Here is a 20,209-nt window from a genome sequence, read left to right as displayed (position 1 = left end):
TCATAAAGAACAAACAGAGAGTCGGACTTCCGACGATCTTTGGTCTGATAAACATATAGTGAGGTGCATAAATATTGGGACATTGACAGAATTTTCATATTTTGGCCTCTATTCACCACTACAATGGCTTTGAGATGAAACAAACAAGATGTCCTTTAACTGCAGCCTTTCAGATTTAATTTGAGGGTAATTACATCCAAATCAGGTGAACGGTGTAGGAATTACAACGGTTTCTATATGTGCCTCCCACTTTTTAAGGGGCCAAAAGTAATGGGACTATCAACTCAAAAGCTATTTCATGGACAGGTGTGGGCTATTCCCTCGTTATTTCATTATCAATTAAGCAGGTAAAAGGTCTGGAGTTGATTCTAGGTGTGACATTTGCATTTGGAATCAGTTGCTGTCGACTCTCAATATGAGATCCAAAGAGCTGTCACTATCAGTGAAGCAAGCCATCATTAGGCTGAAAAATGTAAACAAACGCATCAGAGAGATAGCAAAAACATTAGGTGTGGCTAAATCAAGTGTTTGGAACATTCTTAAAAAGAAAGAACGCACCAGAGAGCTCAGCAACACCAAAAGACCCAGAAGACCACGGAAAACAACTGTGGTGGATGACAGAAGAATTATTTCCCTGGTGAAGAAAAACCCCTTCACAACAGTTAGCCAAATCAAGAACACTCTCCAGGAGGTAGGTGTATATGCGTCAAAGTCAACAATCAAGAGAAGACTTCACAAGAGTGAATATAGACGGTTCGCCACAAGATATAAACCATTGGTGAGCCTCAAAAACAGGAAGACCAGATTACAGTTTGCCAAACAACATCTAAAAAAGCCATTACAGTTCTGGAACAACATCCTATGGACAGATGAGACAAAGATCAACTTGTACCAGAGTGATGGGAAGAGAAGAGTATGGAGAAGGAAAGGAACTGCTCATGATCCAAAACATACCACCTCATCAGTGAAGCATGGTGGTGGTAGTGTCATGGCGTGGGCATGTATGGCTGCCATTGGTACTGGTCCCCTTGCATTTATTGATTATGTGACTGCTGACAAACGCAGCAGAATGAATTCTGAAGTGGTTCGGGCAATATTATATGCTCATATTCAGTCAAATGCTTCAGAACTCATTGGACGGCGCTTCACCGTGCAGATGGATAATGACTCGAAGCATACTGCAAAAGCAACCAAAGAGTTTTTTAAGGCTAAAAAGTGGAATGTTATGCAATGGCCAAGTCAATCCCCTGACCTGAATCCAATGGAGCATGCATTTCACTTGATGAAGGGAAAATGCCCCAAGAACAAGCAGGAACTGAAGACATTTGCAGTAGAGGCCTGGCAGAGCATCCCCAGGGATGAAACCCAGCGTCTGGTGATGTCTATGCGTTCCAGACTTCAGGCTGTAATTGTCTGCAAAGGATTTGCAACAAAGTATTAAAAAGTGAAAGTTAGATTTAGGATTGTTTAGTTTGTCCCATTACTTTTGGCCCCTTAAAAAGTGGGAGGCACATATAGAAACCGTTGTAATTCCTACACCGTTCACCTGATTTGGATGTAATTACCCTCAAATTAAATCTGAAAGTCTGCAGTTAAAACACATCTTGTTTGTTTCATTTCAAAGCCATTGTGGTGGTGAATAGAGGCCAAAATATGAAAATTCTGTCAATATCCCAATATTTATGCACCTGACTGTAAGTGCGAAGAACCCGGACAGCGTTGAGTCAGAAGAACCTGAAGTTGACAGGGAAGGAACCACTATCTCCTGGTTGATATGGAAGAGAGTCTAGACGTGTGTAGAGAATTGCCCGGTCAGGATGGAACACCAGGAAAGGTGCACAGTGAGACAATGCACCCAGGTCTGAAACCCTGACACAATATGACGTTAACCAGGGCTGCTCTCTTCCTGAAGGCACCAAGAAAAACTGGCTTCAGGTGGGGTGTAGGGGAGGATGAGCCTGTGCTGCTGTTGCTGCAAAAGAAGTTAACTCCTTGGTGCCAAGGCTCCTGCATCTCACCCTACACCTACAGTCCCAGTGTCCCCCATTGGATAAAAAACAAAACAAAACAAAAAACAGGGAAGTAATATCAACTGTCAGCTCAGCAGGTGGAACTTCACATCTAGAGCAGACAGTTACAGTAACATTGTAAATGACAGCAGTGTCATGTGAGAAATGTATGAGCTTCAGTTCTATCACCACTTCTCCCCACCATCCACATGTGGATATGAGACGTTGGAGGTGTCATTGGTTTTAAGAGGTGCTTCTAGGGCTAAGATGCTGGTTATGATTGGTGTTGGGTTATGGCCATATTCCCGGTCAGGTTTCTATCCATGACTGGATATGTGCAAATGTAACATTTTTCTTTTCTCAAAATATATATATATTTTTTTTATTTTAGGTAGATCTGCCAAAAGATACCATAAACTGTTTACTATCATTAGAGGTAAGTAACAATTTAAAAAGGAATTACAAGTGAAATATAAATAAATATAAATTCGGGCCTCAAGGCACTCTAGCAGTTCAGGTTTTAAGGATGGATATCCATACTTGAGCACAGATGGTTAGTCAGTTTGATTTAACCATCTATGCTTAAGCAAGATATTCCTAAAACCTGGACTGTTAGGGTTTCCCAAACTCTGTCTCCAAGGCACCCTGTTGTAACAGAAGAGTAAATTCATATACCAGGAAATGATATGCATGGTTTGAAAATAAAACAGACCCTCATCAGTTAATTGATTACACAATCCTGTGCTGACTAAAGGCCCCCATACATTAGCAGTCAGAAAACTACAATTAGAAGATTTCTTGCTCGATTTTAGGATTTCCCAATCTGCACCCATACATTACAGATCTTTTTCAGTGATTTGCAGATCGATTTTAGCAAGGCCCATCATTTTACTAGTAACAATCTGCCGATTCTCACCATACACTAGCAATCTACAGCCCCAATTGATCTGTGCAATGCAATATCTTGGAGAACCTGATTTAACAATGTCTATCTGTGAGCCCCATACATTGGCGATTGTGGCAATTCTGCATTTTTTTTATTCAGATTTTTTTTCTACACAATCTATTTCTGATGTATGGGGGCCTTAAGGTAGAAATTAATGCTCGGTGATAATGGGCTGCTGTATTTTTCAGGGCTGTTGCGATAGCACTTAACAGACATTGGGGTCTATGTATTAATAATTGCGGTACTGCTGCAATCTTAACAGTCCAACTCGCCGGGTATATTTTAATGTTTAATAAACATATCCTGGTTATGTACTACCACAAAAACTCGCAGGGACAGCGGTTGTGGTAACAGCTGTCGCTACAAGTTATATCCGTGCCATTTTGGAGAAGTCTTTCACAGAAGTGAGACTTCCCCCGTGGAAGCTGTCACTGCACATGCGCACAGTCTGAGGCCGGCCAGGGGCTGCGGGGGAGAGATCCCTCTCCTGCCCCTGGAGGCTGCATAGACAAACCGTAATCTGAAGATGGTGTAAACTACCAGTGCTAAACTCCGAAAAAGGTTAGCTTTTTGGAGTTTAGTACATAGGGGTCAGATTGTAGTCCCCATTGCTAATAATGGGGACTGCGATCTGTAGTGCTAATTAGCACTGTGACAGAGATTTCTGTGAAATCGCCTGCATTGTGCTATTAGTACATAGGATCGATACATAAAATGATGCAGTTTCTGCATAATTTTATGTAAAAATCAGCTTGATATATAGGCCCCATTGTCTCCATTTTTAAAAAATACTGTCTGGGCCATTGCCTCTTAGTAAATACTTAACACTGGAAATGCCCTCAGGGAAAAAGGACTACAAAGGCAGTATTAAAATGAACTTTCCCCATCCTGTTATGTTATCAGTACATGCGGTTACTGAACAAGTCGCCATGTATATATCCAGATAATGCAGCGGTTGATGGAGAGTGACAGTGTGGGTGCGTCTACAATATTATATAATTGCACTAGAACTACAGGGTGCAAATTACTGCAGCCTGCTAGACACAGGCAACTGTGCTTTCATATAGGCAAGTTATGTTTCCCTTAGCAACCTGTTTTGGAAAAATGAAACATTACACAGCAAGATGAACATGTTTTTCAGTTTACACATTTAAAAAAAATAAATAAATGTAATTCAGGGCTCAGATAATGAAATGTATTTCTTCTGTAGTGTGGCGATAAACAAACATTCAGTGCATCTGTGAAGCAGCTAATGACTAGATTGCCAAAACATAGATACCTAGAGAACATCCTTGATGAGATTTCCACAATCAAAATAGAAAAGCGGTAAGTCCTAGTTCTGTTATATTACACATTTACTTTGTAAAATGAATGTAAGGAACACATTGACATGCCAGATCTTAAAGTGTATTTTTAAGTTGTGTTAAGTCACACTGTGCACAACATATTTAGAATTCGTATTACAGTCTCTACACCCATTGCGACTTTTGAATGTAGCATCCATCTTTGCAGAGTACTCGTATCCATCAAACAGAATAATTCTGTTTTGATCCATATCTGATTTGACCGGGCGTGTAGGGGCTATTGTATGACCACCACCATGCATATGCCTGTTTGTATGTGTGTAACAGTCTAATGCCTGAATTACTTTATGCTGTTGTCTCTTTAGGGTACCGGTGCTTGTGCTGTACAGCTATCGAGATGATTACTACAAGTTTCTTTTTTAGCCGATACCGCCTCTGAGGGACGTGCAATCTAGTCTGCATTGCTAAATGGAGGGACCAGCAATATTAGCTGACCTATGTAAAGGACGGATTCTATGTCTGTCAGAGCTGTGAACATTTCCTGAAAATCAGGGTGTGAAATATTTTTTTCTTCACAATTATTTGGATCTTTATTTACAGTTTTTCTTAATTGTTTTTATACATTCCTAGGAAATAAAACAAGATCATGTCAGACACAAAACTTAAGGACCAATTGTCAGCCACTGTAACCAGGACATATTTAATGTTGGTTCTAGGATATGCAATGAATAAAACAATTAAAACTCCTTTTTTTGTTGTAAATAAAAGGAGAATCTTAAAGCTTTATAATAAAAATTGAACGCAGCCACATATTTTCCTGTAGACTAGCTCTAATGGGCTGCTACAAGTTACAGTATGTGCTTACCATGTCACTAACTAATCCTTGCCATGCACTTCCAATGTGACATGGTAAGCACATACTGTAACTTGTAGCAGCCCATTAGAGCTAGTCTACAGGAAAATATGTGGCTGCGTTCACAAAACGTGTATGCTTCCAGTATGTGGGCAACAGGTGTAATATAAAGGATGCAATATATTATTACCAGTTATTTCTATAGTGCACATATTCCGCAGCACTTTACACAGAATATCTTACCATTCACATCTGTCCCTCCCCCAGTGGAGCTTACAATCTATATTCCCTATCACATGCTCACACACACAAGGGGAGCCAATTAACCTACCAGTATATTTTTGGAGTGTGGGAGGAAACCGGAGTACCCGGAGGAAACCTGCACAAGCACAGGGAGAATATACAAACTCCACACAGTTAAGGCTGTAGTGGGAATCGAACCCACAACCTCAGTAGGCAGTAACGCTAACCATTACACTGTCTGTGCTGCCCATTATTGCAGGTGGCAATCCCAGTGCTTATCCTGGGTATACAGAGGAGATGGTACAATTGCACCAGTATGGCACAGTACACAGTTCCACGTACACATGCTGCCTTACAGTAGATTGGCTGCCAGGAAACTGATGCAATCTATTTTTCATTTAGTTATTTTAATATTGTGATCTGACCTGTAAGACCAGTGTAATCACATACAGTAGCATTAGAAAATAAACTCATAATTTGAGAAAAGCAAAGTGTTAAACATGTCTCTAAAATTAAATGTTCCTTTAACAGACCCATGCTTAGAACATCTAGAACAGGCTCTGCTCCACTGTAGTTGAAATATAGGCTCTCATTCAGAGCCGGACGCTCGTATAGCAGTAGGTCACCACCCACAGCACATACGAGCGTGCAGGATGATGGTCGCGATGGTCTTGATCATCGCCAGTGCGACCAGAAGCCTGTGGTCGGGGTTTTCGACCACAAGCCCTGGAGTGATTTTGGCTCTATCAGAGCCAAAATCACTCCCACTGACATCACTAGTGATGTCAGTGGGGCCGGCTTCTGACGGTAGGCGTTCCCTTGGGAATGCTTCAGTCTGGCAGGCACGCCCACCAAAGGGGGCGTGCTGTCAATCAACATCGACAGCACGCCCCCTTTGATCAGACACAACGAGCGAAGGATAGTCCTTCGCTCGTCGCGTCTGGCGCATGCACACGACGGAGCTCCCTCCGTCGTGCGCAGTGCACACCATCGACCCACTTGCGAGCGGACAGCCGCTTGCGAGTGGGTCTGAATGAGGCCCATAGTTCCAAAATGAGCTTGGTATAAAATTCTTCCTCGGAACTAAGTGACTGCTGTTCATCTTTTTTCAGGACTGCTAAGTAAACTTTTGGGGTTTAGTGAAAAGGAGACATCCAACAATATCATGCACATACATAAAGTGCATCAAACAATACATTTTATTTGTTGATTGTTATTAACTGTTCACTCATAGCAGCCTTTCAAGAGTAGTAGAAATGGTTACAAAAAATAAATAAGTGCCCCCTCTAAGTTTTATGACTATTTGCAAAGTGTACTGCATATTAGGTAACCTCATCATTGCTGCAGAACATCTAATTTTGAACTATTTTCACAGTGAATAGATAACTAGACCTAGTTATTAGCTTTGTGGCATTCCAGGTTTCTTTGTGTTAGTAAATTTATTGCTAGCAATATTAGTGGGAGGGTATTGGGGGTTGATTGGAATCATTGCATACACATGCCTGCGTTTACTATTTGTTTCATAGGAAGGCTGCAGGCCCTTAGGCTGTCTAGGGCATAATTTTTTATAAGTGTTTCATTTTAAAAGTACACTTCACATTTCTTACCAAAATCAACATTATACCGACGTTAAACAGAAGGAGACCACTCTAACCTCAAACCATTCTTAAAAAAAACATATGGACAAAGTATTTTCAAGAAATGTAAGTTCAAAATATCTACACTACCAGCAACTGCTGTCTGCATAACCTGGACATTCATCACTGGCCTCTGTTTGCTCACTAGAAGAACTTCCACTTTACGTGCTAATATTTATACTGACTCTTGTTTCAAACACCTTTTTTCTTTTCCTAGCCTATAATCTGTCTTCTAATTCAGTTTACTTTAATATTCCATTTCTTCCCCATTAAATCTCCTCTTTTCCTCTGCTCAATAGTTTGGTAGTTGTGCAGGCACCTTTTCCTCCACTGTACTATTACTTGCTTCTCTGCTAATTTCCTATACTGTCTCTAACACTCATACTTTATTCCTACATCTAAACTTCCTCCCCCTATTAAACTCATCCACACCATTATCATGTGTACTTCCTCCTCCATTCAGTGTCTACCTAATCCTCTGCCCCCCTTTTTCCACCTATATATCATTTTCCCCTCGTCTCCTCTCCCATTACTCCACTTTCATTCTCTTATACCCCTCCTATGTCCTACTACCCCACTGGTAATCCCTCCTCTAAACCTCCTCTCCAGCTCTTTTGGCCTCCATTATCATCTCTATGCTGATGTTACTCAAATCTACCTTTCCTCCCCTGACCTCTCTCCTCACTCATGTCTCCCAACTGTCTCTCTGCCATCTCTTCCTGGATGTCTCAGGGATTTCTTAAACTTACTATGTATTGTTATGAATGATTATCTGTCAGAATTTTTTTTTTTTTTTTTACAGTGTAATGAACAATTTTTGTAACTTCCCTTAATGAAAATCATTCAGTTGGTCAGTTTGAATGAACTACAAATAGGAACGCACATGAACGATAATAGTTCATCGTTTAAAAAAAAATAATAAATTAAGTTTCTGAGTTTTATAACGACAACGTTCTAGTTAAATAGTTACGTGTATGCACCTTCAGACTGAGCTAATAATTTTCCCACCTCCCTACATAACCACACTTCCCACCATTTCTTTATCAATTGATGGCACAACTATCTCCTCTAGCCCCAAAGTGCGCTGTCTTGGAGTATTCCTGGACTCCTCCAAACCACATATCCAGAATCTGTCACAGTCCTGTCATTTTCATCTTAAAAATATTTCCCAGGTTAGACCCTTGCTCACCCAGGATGCCACTAAAACCCTCATTGGTCATCTCCAGATTGGACTACTGTAACCTCCTCCCCAACTCCCTTCTCTCCCCAATGCTGCTGCTCGGCTCATCTGCCTCTCAAAACGCTCTGCATCTGCCTCCCCTCTCCTACAAACTTCTCCACTGGCTCCCCTTCCAGAACCCAATTTAAGGTTCTCACACTCACTTACAAAGGCCTCAGCCATTCAGCTCTCATCTCACTTCACTCTCCTGTCCACCCACTTCACTCAACAAATGCACGCCGCCTCTCATGCCAATTGATTACTTCCTCCCACCTCCAAGATTTTGCCCGCGCTGCTCCCCACCTTTGGAACTCTCTCCCACTTCCCATCAGACTCTCCAATCATTCAAACAGGCTCCCAAGACCCATTATTTCATCAAAACCTTCCAGCTCCCATCTTAACTTGCTGCTACCTACTCCTTCCTCCCTGCCTACCCCATCTATGTCACACCTGTTTATCTGGCCCTCCCCTTTAGAATGTAAGCTCTTATGAGCAGGGCCCTCTTGTGCTTCTCCTTACTTTACTTTCATTTACTTCTTACTCTCTAGTAGGACACGTAACACTTGGTTGCTTTGCATCATTGCTTATCTGAGTGTTATGGTCAGGAATGTAGTTATGTATATTATCCATGTACTGTAAATCAACCTATTTGATTATGTACTTTGTAAGGCGCTGCCGAACACTTGTGGCGCCATATAAATTAATGAGAATGATATGCTGGAGCCCAGGTCTGATCAACCTATGGCTAGCTATTGTGAAACTTCAAGTCCCAGCTGATCGGTGGGAGGGTAAGTAAGTTGGGACTTGTAGTTTCACAAAAGCTGGAGAGCCACAGGTTGGCCAAGGGCTGCTGTACAACATTTAGGTTCACACTAGTGACTGGCTCCACATTGCACTGCTTATCCCTATTACATACCAGGGGGAAATATTTTGCTACAGTAAATGTTTATACATAATAGTCAAGATAGCATTTCTATACATTACCATCCCATATCTGCTTTGTAGAATATTTGGTTTCCAAAGCACTGTATACTCTAAGGGTATTCTGACTCTGCAATTCCCTCATACAGTGCAGGGTCAGACAATAAAAGTTAGAGGATTGCAAAGTTTAATATGTAATAATAGAAAAAGGTGTATGGTTAGGGTGATTATGGATTTGCCATTAGAAATGGCCACAGAATGTTGACCATTACAGTCCTCTGCAGACAGTAAGAAAACCGTGGTATTCACGTGGTACAGCCCTTTCACTAGCAGGAAAAATGGCTTCCCTCCATGTTGTATCTTGTAGCATAGACAGTGTTACATAAAACAAAGTGCAGGGTCATTAACTTTTTCAATTCATCATGTCAGGAATCTCTTTCTGCATGAAATACATGATGGCATGGGCTACCTTATCGGGTCCAATGTTATACACCGGATGTGTAGGTTTCTGTCAGAGAAAGAAGAAATAAAACTTTAGGTATCAAGTCAGTGCTGTGCGTAGGCCGTGACATTTGTATTACAGTACAGCTGCATAAAGCCTGGAGAGGGACGGCCTCATAGTGAGGACTGCTTAATGTTAAGGTCTTCCCACTCACCAAAGAATTTTCTGCCACTCCTACAACAGTTTCATGGAGGATTTCACCACTGCCAAAATGCTGTGCTATAGAGAGCCCACTCAGACAGTAGCAGGTATGGTAGAAGTCTCTTGATCTTTACAAACATAAATTAAAAGAAAGAAAAATGTATTTATAGATATAAAGATTCCATCGAAATGCTTCTAACTAGTTAACTTGGCAGCACTTACTTGCCGGGCTTATCTAATAAGCCACCGCTAGGACACTGGCAGCACAAGAGAATGTATTCTTGCAGAGCTTGCTGGTCAAACATCCAGTTTGTATGGCTGAGAGCAGGATCCTCTGCAAAATCATTGCACAAAATCTAATTATCAACCCCATCTATTTGCTTACACCTTCAAAAGGTCATTGCTTTGCTTTCATTTATTCCCCCACCCCAGGGCTCTTGGTGATCTCCTAGAAGGGAGATCAGCACTTTAACCTCTCTAACTACCAAGCTGTTGCAGCAGCCATGTATGAGAGGTGTCTTCCAATGCAGCCCCTGATCAGCTGGCAATGAGCCTTAATGCTGAGAGGACATGTCACCAGTCTGCAGCAGCTGCAGATTTATCAGGGTCCATGCACAGACAAATGCAGCACATCCTATTCACTAGCATGGGGTAAATATCCCAGAGTCCCCCCGCTTAAGTGCTAGCAGAGATAATCATATTCTTACCTTCTGCATATAAGGTTCTATGAAGGAGCGGCAACAAACCAGCTTGCCAAAAGGAATAGCAGCCATCCACCAGCTTATTGCAACGGCCTTGAAATCCACCTTCAAATCTCATCTGTCTAAATGCAACCCATCGCTTGATCAAAAAAAAAAAAAATATATATATATATTTTAATTATACAATAATAGAGCACCATATAAAACCTATATTAACCAATACTTAAGTGGGTTGTAAAGAACGCATTTGTCTTTGAAAACCACTACTAGCAAAACTAATCTTCATGTAAAATGAAAAATAAAAGAATTCAATGTATGTTTAATATTTTTAAATATTGCAATATAGAAGCAGTTTCCATCTTACATCAGTGTTTTTCCCAGAAAATTGTGCCAGCTGGGTGGTTTTAAGTAGCTGGGTGGGAACAAAGCAAATCTGAAAAATATTGAAATCCTTATATTTGAACTGAAAATTACAAAATTATTTAAAATTGAAAATAACTTGCACTTATATCACCCACTTGTGGCTGGACACAGAGTGCAGACGTGCGATGTCTCACAATTCTGTCTACCCTTACTGCAACATTTCCACCGTCCACACTGCCCCTGCACCTCTTAAAACACTAAAATAAGTGCAACGATACTCTGATTTTGGCAGTCAGACCACTGGACCAGGATAGTGCCAGGTGGCATGTAAAAACATAAGAGTTATGTTAGACTTACCTATGTTAACTCTTTTTCTTCGAGGTCCACAGGGATACCATGGGGGATGTCCTAAACAGTTCCCCTAAGGGTGGGGATGCTCCTGAGCAAAAAGGAGAACCCGCCGCCCGAAGGAAGCATCCTGAGAGGCAAAGGCGTAGAACCTAAGAAAAGTGTGGACAGAAGATCACGTGGCTGCCTTGCACAATTGTTCTGCAGAGGCGCCACAACGAAACGCCCAAGATGGTCTCACAGACCGGGTAGAAATGTGCTGTTGCCATGTTTGGAACAGGGAGATCAGCCTGCGTGTAAGCCTGAGACATAGTCATACGCAAACATCGAGCCAGAGTTTGTTAGTTAGCTGGCCAGCCTTCTTTGTGAAAACCAAACACCACAAAAAGAGTGTATGATTTTCTAAGAGTTTGTACGATCCACATAGATACGAAGAGCCCGAACCACATCCAGGGAGTCTTCAACAGAAAGGTCTGTAGACTGGAAAGCTGGACCCACAATCTCTTCATTCACATGAAAATGAGACACTATCTTAGGAAGGTAACCCGCCCACGTACGGAGGACAGCTCTATCCTGGGGAAAAATCAAAAAGGGTCAGCGACAAGCGCACTGCCAAAACAGACTGTGTGCAGAGGAGATAGTAGATTTGAAGTGGTTGACAGCGAAGACTTTCTCCTCACTGAGTCCAGGGGTTCAAATGGGGAGCCTGTAGCAGCTTGAGAACCAAAAGACAAAATCACACGGTGGGACAAAGAGTGGCTCAACTCGGAGAACATCCAAAAAAAGATTCTAACATCCGGCAGAGAAGCGATTGCTGGAACCAAACTGACAGCGCCGAAATTTGTACTCTTCAGGGTAGCCAGGCGGAGACAAAGGTCTAACCCACCCTGGAGAAAAGCATATACCCGGGAAACCCTAAAAACCTTAGGGTTAAGCATAGTCTGGATCACAGAGCTGGAGAAACCTTTGGCTCTTAAGATGGAAAACTCAAGAGCCACGCCGTCAAAAGACAGATGAGGAAAGTCCGGATGCAGGTAGGGACCATGCGCTAACAAATCCAGCCATAGAGGAAGAGGAAACAATGTCTATGGATAGATTTTGTATGTCGGTGAACCAATAGCACCTGAGCCAAGCAGGAGCTACTAGTATTGCTATGCCGCTTTCCTGCTTGAATTTTTTGAGGACCCTAGGGAGGAGGGAAATCGGAGGAAAGAGGTACGCCAGCTTGAAATTCCACCCCACTGCTAGCGAATCCACTAAGGCGGCTGAGGGATCTCTGGTCCTAGACCGGTACCTGGGGACCTTACACTTGTGACATGAGGCCATGGGGCCTACCATCTGCTGTATTGGAGAAAGAGGATTTCTTCCAATTGATGCAGCAGTGAGTCTGTAGGCAGCAATGGTCAGTTGGAGATAGTGTTGTAAAACAGCTGGAGGCTGTGCCAATATCAGAAGGTCGTCCAGGTACAGTATGTCAGTAACCATTATTTTGATGAAGACCCGAGGGGCTGTTGATAGACCAAAGGGCAGTACCTGAAATTGATAATGTTGTTGCAGGACAGCAAACCGTATACATTTTTGGTGGGATGGCGTAATAGGCACATGCAGATACGCATCCTGAATGTCCAGGGAAGCCATAAAATCCCCAGGTTCCATCGCCAAAATAATTGATTGAAGAGTCTCCATACGGAACTTGGGTACACTGATAAACTATTTGAGGGTTTTCAGATTTAGAATAGGGCGATGAGACCCATTTGGTTTCTTAACCAAAAAACAGATTGGAATAATTAAATAAGTGCAAATGTGACGGCCTTCACAAAAAAATTTATATATATATATATATTCCCCACACACCTGTAGCAAAGGGTTGAGGAGAAATAGCAGCGATAGTTATAACTGACAGTACAAAAATAAAAGGCAGCATATCAAAACAGCAGAGCTAGCAAAAGTCACATTCAACACATATACAATATACTTGCAATGGGCCTGACTCAACTAATCAAAACAAGGCTTGGCAGGATTTTGAGCGCTGTATAACTGGGGTATATGTGGAGGAGGACCTGAGGCATCCTAGGAGCTGAAAGCTTCCCTGTGTGGTGCCTGGATCACTCAAACCACATTTCCCCTTTGTATCCTTGTGGACCCTGAAGAAAAAAGTCAGGTAGAGCGCACATGACATTGAGTATGGGGAGGGTGGGGGACACTTATATGTACTGACAGTGCTAGTCCATGGGAAAGGTAATGAGAATAACCAGTTCTACGCAGGAGGGTCTTCAGCGTTATTTCATTAGCAGATCAGCTGTGCTAGGCCCATTATTGTACAGATTAGTCGTAATGAACCTTAAGAATCACAGTTGGCCCAGAAAACAGCAGCTGGACAGCTACAGAAATGTAACACACTGAGCACTGCTAAAACGAGTTTCTCAGCCTTTCACTTGCTGTAACCCCATATGGCTATACATCCTACTAGATTTCAAATTGTGAGCATAAATACGGAATACATTTTTTTGATTATTGTACATCTGCTATGCATCAAAGGGACAGAAACCCTGATCTAGAACAAGGTGTTCCAATCTGTGGTATGTATACTCCCAGGGGTACCAGATACTAATAAAAAGGGGTGACTCAGATTACTACATGGAATATTCTTAGTATTTTAAGACTTATTAAATTGCTTGGTATATATTATATACACAATAGGGGCACTTGGATATATCATTACAGGTGAAAATCTGTACAATTGAAAAGGTTGGAGTAGAAGTACATGCTGGTAGTGTTATAACCTAGAACCGACAAAAGCACAGCCACATTTGTACAGGCTCCAAGATACAGGGACCTAGTTCTCAATCTATGCTAAACACTTGGACGGACTCAGACCCTTTAATTAATGCTGAGACTGACTGATATAAAGCCACCACTCACCAGCAAGCTCTTTAGATCTAATAGATGTATTCTCTTCAAAATTACTAAGGCAGCCAATCCACAAAATGTATAGCCGCCATGTGCTTCCATGCCTGGGACCCCACCAATGCCACCTTCCCAAATCTGGCACCTGCAATAACAATGTATGTTACATCCAGTGAAGATGCAAAATATAGTAACAAAAAAAAAAAAAGAAAACCTACAATAACCAACCTCCATTCACCTATAACCAATGTCCCTAGTTTTTTTTTTTTTTTGTTTGTTTTTTTTTTTTTTAAAACTTATATTTTATCTTCTAAATTATATATTTTAGCATGTTAAATTTATCTTAGCCAATTTGTCCCAAATTGATTAGATGTGTTGTAGATTAGTCTATATGGGGATACACAGTGCTGGTTACTAGTATTATGCAATTACATGCATACAGGCACCGTACCAAATAGAACATTTAAAAAATGACATATTGGCCTAACTTTCATACCTGGCAATCCATTCTGCGGTGCCATCAAACAGCTCGGGAGTCATAATATTGGTTAATGATGCCACAGAGGCAGCGCAATAAGCACTCCTAGAGTAAGAATAGAAACCAGGCCATGAGAACAAATAGCAATTTAATAAAACATGACGTAAAGACACAAACTCGCAGGAAGCAAGACAGATACAAGGGAAGCAAAGATGCCAGAATAGGAATAGTACAGTAACATCTTGGGTCCCCAGAATCTGCTCTGTCTCACATTGCACATGCTCTCACTGCAGCTGTGGGGATCCGGCCATTTGTCAGCGAGGTCTGGCAGAAATACAGGGAATCGGTTACAAGGTGACAGCTTGCCAGAACATCACTGCAGAGTTCAGTCTTGCAAGACATAAGAAGTCATTTAATGAGTTTAAGGGCCTGATTCAGAGATGGACACTAATGTGATTTTCACGCAGATTGAGCGATTGTTTGCCGTCGCGCAAGCGTATAAGCCGGCTCTGCGCGTGCGCAGCGATCGCATTGTTATTACGGACGCACAAATGATCCCATCACAAAGTGACTGACAGGTTGTCAGCGTTTAGGGGTGGTAACTGGGAGTAATCAGAAAAGCGCAGGCGTGCCTGTCCGTTTAAACGCTGTTACATGGGCGTGCATAGATTAGCCACTGCGATTGCATACGCAGCTCTGCATGTCAGAGGAACTCCCTAGGCTACGGCAGGTCAGACCATATGCAAGGGTAAGATGGCCGCCGATGTAACCGATATTTACGCAGGTATGTGTCGCCGCACGCAGGTAAGATGGAAGCAGTGAGCGTCCTTATGCTCGGGTGATCTTTGCTAACATTACCATATTTTCGCTGCTGCGCTATGTATGAAATCGCAGCTGCGATCGCATTAGCGTCCGTCTCTGAATCAGGCCCCAAGTCACTGCTGAGGAGCTACCTTGTCCTCAAAACAGGACCGGTAAGGAATTTGCAGGGGATGTGCTACGGGAGACGCGCAGGGAAAAGCAGCACTACAGAGGTGACTGGTGGCACAAGGCAATGCTTTGTCACAGGGCTTAGAATTTTGAACAACATGAATAGGAATGTACTATTAATTTTTGACTTTACTGCAAAAAAAATTAAGTACATATAAGCATTTATTATTTTGGCCCCTTAAAAGGAGTGTAATCTTCCAACGTGTCCCTTAGACCACAAAAGGTTGTCAATTACAATGTATCTATTCATAATGTTAACCATACCATTGATCCCTATTACTTGCATGACAAACCACAGAGCTTGCCGTGGAGTCCTTCTAGATATCGTTGTCTGATCGTCCTACATGTGCTGGATGATAGTTATCGAACATCCAGCACATGCACCATTCCCCCAACTACTATAACGACCATCGATCACAGATCGAGGGTCCCTGTAGTAACCAGGCTAACCTGGTCGATATCGACCAGGTTGGCCTGCATGCACGGCCGATGGTTGATATTGACATCGACCATCGTTTGGTCGTTGAAAGGGGTAATAATCAGGACAATATAAACGGTTGAATGATAAACGATATCGTTTATATTGTCCTGATTATCTGACAGTGTATATGCACCATTAATTTGAGGTTGCCGTGAGAGCCAGAGTTTACAGTACATAACAGACGGCAACATCTGAGAAGGTAACAGTCAGTGCAGCATCTGCTGCAGAGATTTTGACTGTGTAACGCAGAGCGCTACAAGCTCACCTCCGCCTCCCTAAGGATATCAGCGCCACACTGAACAGATATAATAGAAATCAATCTACATAAAGCAATTTACATTGTATCATATCTGACCTGACATCCACTTCTCCACCAATGTGCATGTTAAAAGAGCCATCAGGTTGTTTTAACGAGAATAGAAATTCCTGAAGTTTTTCTCTGTTAAAACAAAAGCAACATATCTAAAAGGAACAAATACAGGGATTACTGTAAACCAGAGAGGGGGCGCTGTATAGGGTCCACAGTGTGCTGTACAGAGAGAGAAACAGTATAAAATTATTTTATTTAAGAACTCATAGGAAGGTGAAGAATGAAATCTAACAGTATACAGATTCAGGTGCACACAGATAAACAAATGTCGCATATCATATTAAACAACACTTTGGCGAGTCCTAGTCACATTTCCGACGAAAAAAAACGCCCGGCACTAGTGGAGTCTCACAGGACCTGGCGCACAGAGAGGAGCTTTTTAGCACAACTGCAGCAAAGATGTAAAAGGACACATCTGTAGTCCTGTATATCCTGGGTCTGTATGTACCACCAATGAGTTTCTGCTCTTCAGGAGCCTGTCTCAGGTGACACCTTGAGACAGGCTCCTGGAGAGCAGAAACGCATTGGCTCCTGGAGAGCAGAAATGCGTTGGTGGTACATACAGACCGAGGATATCCAGGTGACATATGTGGAGAGATTTATCCTCACTTTGGGAATTGTTAGTACATCAATAATCTAACCCGGGAGATTTTGGTGTAATTCATGCCAATTTGGGTGTGTGACATCTGCACCCCACATTTTCTGGTACGAGGCTCTGTATATTATTTTGTATTTTTCAAGGATTTTTAAATTTGAATAAATATTTCACTATATACCTTTTTATGTTCTTTTATATGTTATTCGAAATAGAGGAATTTTAAACAGATCCAGTTGGGAGTTTGATCCCTGAATACGACCTTTCTGGAATTGACGGAAGCTGCTGATAATAGGAACTGATATTGTTGGAACATTATTGTACCTCAGGGAGCACAGAGGACTGCAAGTACTTTATTGTGATTGTTGAATTTGGGAAGTGGAGGTGACCACTTCAGCCGTTGCACTGCTACACCAATTTGTATTTTCTGGCAATAATGTCAGCAGTCACAGACTGCTGAATCATGGTCTGGGATCCGGGGAGTGGGAGGAGATCCGTTCTGCACATGTGCAGAAGGTTTCTATTTTCTTCGGGGCTCTTTTGCTGGATCCGGTGTCAGTGACTTGTAGAGTGACTGGCACCCTGAACCGAAAGAGCTACCCCAGCACCATGCAATACCATCTGCTCTATGCCTACTTGGTGAAGGGTTCATCCTACAGCAATATAATGACCCAAAACATAGCTCCAGGCTATGTCAGAGCTACCTTTCAAGAAAAAGTACAAGGCTGTTGGTTTCAATTAATGGCATGGCCAGCACTTCTCCAGCCTTACACCGCACCGAGCTGGTCTGGGATCGAATGGACAGAAGGATGAAAGCAAAGAAAGCTACAAGTGCAGACATTAATACTGCATACATTTCTACAAAAATTTCAAAAAGGTGTCTTCTAAAAATGATTATATATTACAAGGTTACACTGCCATCCTGCATAGAGTACATAAAGACATAAGCATACTTGTTGTGCAATTTGCAGATTTCCTGCAGAATATTCCGATCACATTCTGTATGCCTAAAATCATCATTTCAGACTATAAATTCTGTAAGTGACGGTGATTTTACTAGCACAAACCATGACTACATGTAGATACTAAAGCAGCATGAAGCCTTTGCTCATCTTTCCATACAATACACGTACCTATTAATGACGCTGTAGGCCTCTTCTGTTCCAATGGTGCATAGAGCATTAACTGCAGCATATGTGGGTGCAAGATGAGCCTGCTGACTGGGGCCACCAGCAAAGCCACCATTAGCAGTCTGACAATGCGCAAGAAACTGGCAAACACTACAGCAGAAAGACAGACAAGACTGGGATTCAAGCAATTGGTGGAAACAAAAAAAAAAAAAAAAAAAAAAAAACAGAAAGAGCAGGATCTTTAAGAGAACATTCTGCTGGAAATCATAAAAGGTCATTTTTACAGATGAGATCTGTGAATGTATGGTGTGTTTATATTTTAAAGCTGCTCTACTGTAAGAACTTACCACCCCCCCTCCAACCCCTCCCAGAGCCCTGGGGGACTGTACTAGGCAGCCGTATTTACCCCAAACTACGACTATATCCAGGGATGCGCGACTCACCGGGGAGATAGATATATATATATATATATATACACATATACATACACACACACATGCATACACCTACATATATACACTTCAAATTTACGTCATTCCACATACAGGTGTAAAGCAGTGATCATTTGTATTGTCTTAGACGCCAGTGAGATGTTGTAATGAAATATAAGGTTTATATTTCAAGCAATAAGAGGACCACTATTCACTTTAATAAATGCACATCTATTAAGCCCAGTGCTTAGTGTGACAAAATAAATCAACAAAAGACTCACTTTGATGCCACAGATTCAGGAATGGGCTCATCTAGTAAAGTCAGGCTATGTACAATCCAATAACATAGCCAGGGACGGCTGGCATCCAGGCACTTAAAGGAAAAAAAAAAAAAAAAAAAAAGAGAAAATACTGGATATGAGATCTCAATGTTTCCACTGGAGCCGGGCATTACTGCTCCGTACTTTTGAGGACCCTGATCTTTCCAATATTTAACTACCAAACTGCGGCTAATAGTTATCTTAATATCCCCCCTTACATGGTAACACTGTCCCTGTCACACATGCTCCTATTCTCACTAACAGTAGGCAGGTTCTGCCTCATTCAAGAGGCTTCACCTATAAGTAAACCATGGGAATACCGTTTTGCACGGAGATCAAATTTTAAATGTGGAATCAGATTTAGAGAGAGTTTTTGGAAGGGGAGAGGAGGTATGTACTAATGTAACTGTAAATTGCTGGCCAGTATGACTGCTACATGCAAAAAAAGAAAGAAAAGAAGAGAGGAGAGACATGCCGCTGCATTTGTACCCTATGCATTGTTACATGGTTTGTCCGGGATCCGGATGAATAAGTCGACAGTCAATAGGTCGACTCCAGATGGCCAACAGGGACAAACAGTCGACTTTTTCCAACATTTTTAAGGTTAGTGTTAGGGGTGAGGTTTAGGCACCAGGGGGCGGGTTAAAAAGAAAAAAAAAAAAATGTAGACCATTTGTGTGTCAACATTTTGTACCTGACAACCTTGTTACTGTCGATCTTTTATACCCCACCTAGTTTGTCCACATACAAATTTGTACCCTTTAGATGAATTTGGTCCCAACTCTACAGGAGCCCAAGCCCAGTATTCCCCATGGACAGGTGCTTCAGTGGAATCAGTGCCTAAACCTAACCCCCCCTTCCCCGCCACCTAAACCTAAGTCCCCCGGGGGTGCTTAATCCTAACCCCTAACCCCAGAGTTCCCAGCTTAAGCTAGTGAATTGCATATTATAAACACAAAGATCACTTCATATGAAGCAAGACCAGCATTTGCACTGCATGCGCTATATTCGGAACGCTCTAACATTTCAGGTTTTACCGAATTAACACAAATTGTATTTTTAAGGAATCCTAAAGTTGGGTACACACTAGGCGATATTTGCACCTGGCACATGCGACTGGACGATATATCGGGTGGTCTGTACACACTACACGATCTAGGTGCTTTTCTTTATTACAAATGTACTTTAAAAGTACATTGAAGTTATTAGGCAGTGTTAAATGAGTATGTCCCAGGTATCAAACAAATGACCTGTTTGATTTTCATTAAAAGCTACTTATGTATCTGTTAATCCAAATAGAAAAATAAAATAAATATGAAA

The 20,209-nt window shown here is 41.8% G+C and overlaps 2 protein-coding genes across 2 annotated transcripts in view; one reads left to right on the top strand and one right to left on the bottom strand.

The window, feature by feature from the left end:
• The window catches only part of EIF2AK4 (eukaryotic translation initiation factor 2 alpha kinase 4), a 109,096-nt gene extending 104,012 nt beyond the window's left edge, over positions 1 to 5,084 (top strand). Inside the window, 3 exon segments of the mRNA XM_088471200.1 lie at positions 2,401 to 2,445; positions 4,166 to 4,281; positions 4,625 to 5,084. Coding sequence (XP_088327326.1) covers positions 2,401 to 2,445; positions 4,166 to 4,281; positions 4,625 to 4,682 — 219 coding nt within the window. The 3' untranslated portion in view covers positions 4,683 to 5,084.
• A 4,218-nt stretch (positions 5,085 to 9,302) lies between these two features.
• Positions 9,303 to 20,209, bottom strand: part of FNTB (farnesyltransferase, CAAX box, subunit beta) — a 30,380-nt gene continuing 19,473 nt past the window's right edge. Inside the window, exons 4-12 of the mRNA XM_088471199.1 lie at positions 18,851 to 18,942; positions 18,142 to 18,288; positions 16,399 to 16,482; positions 14,591 to 14,677; positions 14,110 to 14,239; positions 10,483 to 10,615; positions 9,998 to 10,109; positions 9,789 to 9,903; positions 9,303 to 9,640 (exon numbers count right to left, since the gene is read on the bottom strand). Coding sequence (XP_088327325.1) covers positions 9,545 to 9,640; positions 9,789 to 9,903; positions 9,998 to 10,109; positions 10,483 to 10,615; positions 14,110 to 14,239; positions 14,591 to 14,677; positions 16,399 to 16,482; positions 18,142 to 18,288; positions 18,851 to 18,942 — 996 coding nt within the window. The 3' untranslated portion in view covers positions 9,303 to 9,544. The remainder of the gene's footprint in view (positions 9,641 to 9,788; positions 9,904 to 9,997; positions 10,110 to 10,482; positions 10,616 to 14,109; positions 14,240 to 14,590; positions 14,678 to 16,398; positions 16,483 to 18,141; positions 18,289 to 18,850; positions 18,943 to 20,209) is intronic.

The sequence above is a fragment of the Taudactylus pleione genome, unplaced genomic scaffold (genome assembly GCF_031769625.1).
Source record: "Taudactylus pleione unplaced genomic scaffold, aTauple2 ptg000113l, whole genome shotgun sequence".
In the NCBI taxonomy this organism is placed as follows: Eukaryota; Metazoa; Chordata; class Amphibia; order Anura; family Myobatrachidae; genus Taudactylus; species Taudactylus pleione.
The sequence above is the reverse complement of the archived record's forward strand: the minus strand, read 5'-3'. Positions and strand labels throughout refer to the sequence as shown.